This window comes from Phytophthora parasitica (genome assembly GCF_000247585.1).
Source record: "Phytophthora parasitica INRA-310 unplaced genomic scaffold supercont2.157, whole genome shotgun sequence".
Classification (NCBI taxonomy): Eukaryota; Oomycota; class Peronosporomycetes; order Peronosporales; family Peronosporaceae; genus Phytophthora; species Phytophthora nicotianae.
Genome location: NW_008649143.1, coordinates 15,560 through 18,022, shown reverse-complemented (window position 1 = coordinate 18,022; position 2,463 = coordinate 15,560). Strand labels below are relative to the sequence as shown.

At 42.8% G+C, this 2,463-nt stretch overlaps 1 protein-coding gene across 1 annotated transcript; it reads left to right on the top strand.

Moving 5' to 3' along the window:
- Positions 1-545: 545 nt before the first annotated feature.
- On the top strand, positions 546-1,436 carry PPTG_19663 (hypothetical protein; the record flags this gene model as incomplete). Its single annotated transcript, XM_008918215.1, has 1 exon — positions 546-1,436. The coding sequence occupies one exon, from the start codon at positions 546-548 to the stop codon at positions 1,311-1,313; it is 768 nt and encodes a 255-aa protein (XP_008916463.1). The 3' UTR covers positions 1,314-1,436.
- Between the last annotated feature and the right edge of the window lie 1,027 nt (positions 1,437-2,463).

Genomic DNA, 2,463 nt, shown 5'->3' with positions numbered 1-2,463 from the left:
TGTAGCTGCGGCCGGATTTTCTCCGATTGAATCGGAATGGTTTATTTGGCGTCACGATGTCTACGGAAGAGGATTTCAGCGCGAATGGGAGAATGAAGAAGAGAAGAAAGAGGAGAACACGGATTCAGATGTGGATGATGAACTTGCTTACGCATTGGATGACGTTGAGCTGGTTGATGAGTAATGCGTAGTTAGGAGACGCTTAGATATCGTTTTAGTACTGAACAACCATTGAAGAAAATTTTTCTTTCATTAAATACAAGCCCTTACCCGTTTACAAGTCCCCTCGTCAAAATTGATTGATTTTTAGGGGCTTATGGGGATTACAAGACCGGCTTCTATTCGGGAAAATCCGTTACATGTACTACTATGGCCATAAGATTGGTCACATGATTGGTCACAATCGATAGCGTTGTCATCGCGTATGGTCACGATGGCAAACCATGTACATGTTACACTACCAAGCATTACTCTAATGGCATTTCCATTTTCACCATCTCCAAGACGCATTAATATCGGGTCCTCGAGCATCTCCACGGACTATCATGAAGTTCACGTCTGCAATAGTAGCAATATCTCTCCTATTCGGCGTGGCAACTGCAATCCTCGGTGGACAAGTCGTTCCGATCGGTAAAAAGACATACACTGTCGGCCTTCGCTCCTCCGCCAACAGCGCATCGTTTTGCGGTGGTGCCCTTGTCTCCCCCACCCATGTGCTCACTTCTGGGCATTGTGAATGGAGACAGGTCAGCTACGTAACTATTGGCTCCCACTACATCAACGGTTCGGAACATGGAGTGCCAGGCGACGGCGAGCAGATCAAAATCGCCGAGACTTATTTGCACCCGAAGTTCAACATCAACGTTACAAACTCGCCCTGGGATTTCGCAATATTAAAGCTTGAACGAGCCAGCAAATATACCCCAGTCAACTTCCCAAACAACGCAGACGGCAAGAAAGGGGAATGGGCAACCACTATGGGGTGGGGTGTTGCCTCCTACCCAAACGGGACCTGGTCTCTAGAACTTAGAAGCGTGGCGTTGCAAGTGTGGGGGGATAAGGAGTGCGCCGATGTATTCACCGACATTTCTTTCCCTTCAGAAATGTGTGCTGGTGGTGTCGCAGGCAAGGACGCTTGTGCTGGCGACATGGGCGACCCGTTGATCAAGGAGAACAAGGAGGGAGATGCAGATGACGTTTTGATTGGCGTGAATAGTGCTGGCTACGGTTGCGGTACAGGGGGAGTCCCTAGGGTGTACTCGCGAGTGTCTGCTGCACTTCCGTGGATTAACCCCATCATCAATGGGAACTAGTTCTACAAGTGAAAGAAATTGATTCCGTGGAATACCAGTTCGAGACAAGTTTGTTAGCGTTTACATTATTTGAAAACTAAAACAAAACTAGAACATTGGATCGAATGTTACATTTTAAGCGGTATCACTCTGGATTTTTAATGTTTTTATTTAACTTAACGAGCATAGGTACACATACTTTTTAGTATTTCGACAAGAAAGATGAAGTTCCAAAATTTGAACATTTTGAGCTCTTCATAAAATCTCCAATTGGAGTTCTGCCAATAGCTACCTCGCTCCTACCGGGTTTGCTACCGTTTGTTCTAAGGCGTTTGGATCACGCACATTGGACGCCTGTGGGGGGACGGCTAAAGCCTGCAAGTCGAGTCGTAAAATATCCTATTTGTCCTAAAACCCAAACCAAAATTACGTGAAATTATCGCAGTGCTCGTACTAGAGGCGATGCTTTGGTCTGGGAGGACCGTAGCTTTTTCCAGTGACGTTTGGGAGCACGCTTTGAATTAACTAAAGTCGTCAGAAAGCATAGATTAGATAGGGCGACGCTGTTATAAGCGTAAAATTTCTGTTCTAAAATTGTCCTAGATGTCCTTAAAATGTCCAAGATTTTGTTTTGATTTTACCATGACCAACAATCGAAAAACACTGGCACTACCTTGCTACTGGTGCCAAAGGCGTGTTGCGACTTGCAGAAACGGGTGCTGCTACTGGAGCATTTAGTGCAAAGCGCTAATATGCTTGTCAGCAGAGAATAATAATAATGAATATGGCAAAAAATTTCCAATGCTATTTTTTATAGTTTTTTTTTTCAAAAACAGGCAAAAAAATTAATTACCCTAATACTGTAGCTGTCCTAAATCTGCGATACTAATTATTACTTATTGACGTTAAACGAGGAAGATACCTTCACATTCGTCTTCATTTAAGCTTCTAATTCAAAGTGGTTGGCTCGCTATGATTTCTAGTGGTTGGCTCGCTATGATTTTTATAAAATAAATGCTAAGCATTCTTGAAACGGAGTGGTAATTTGGTAATTTAGTTTTAATTCTTTACTTAAGTATAAAAATTAAAATGAACATTTTAATTACCCGAAATCTGGCATTTACAGTATAAAAATAAATAAACTATAAATCCTTTTTTTGCAGCATAATCG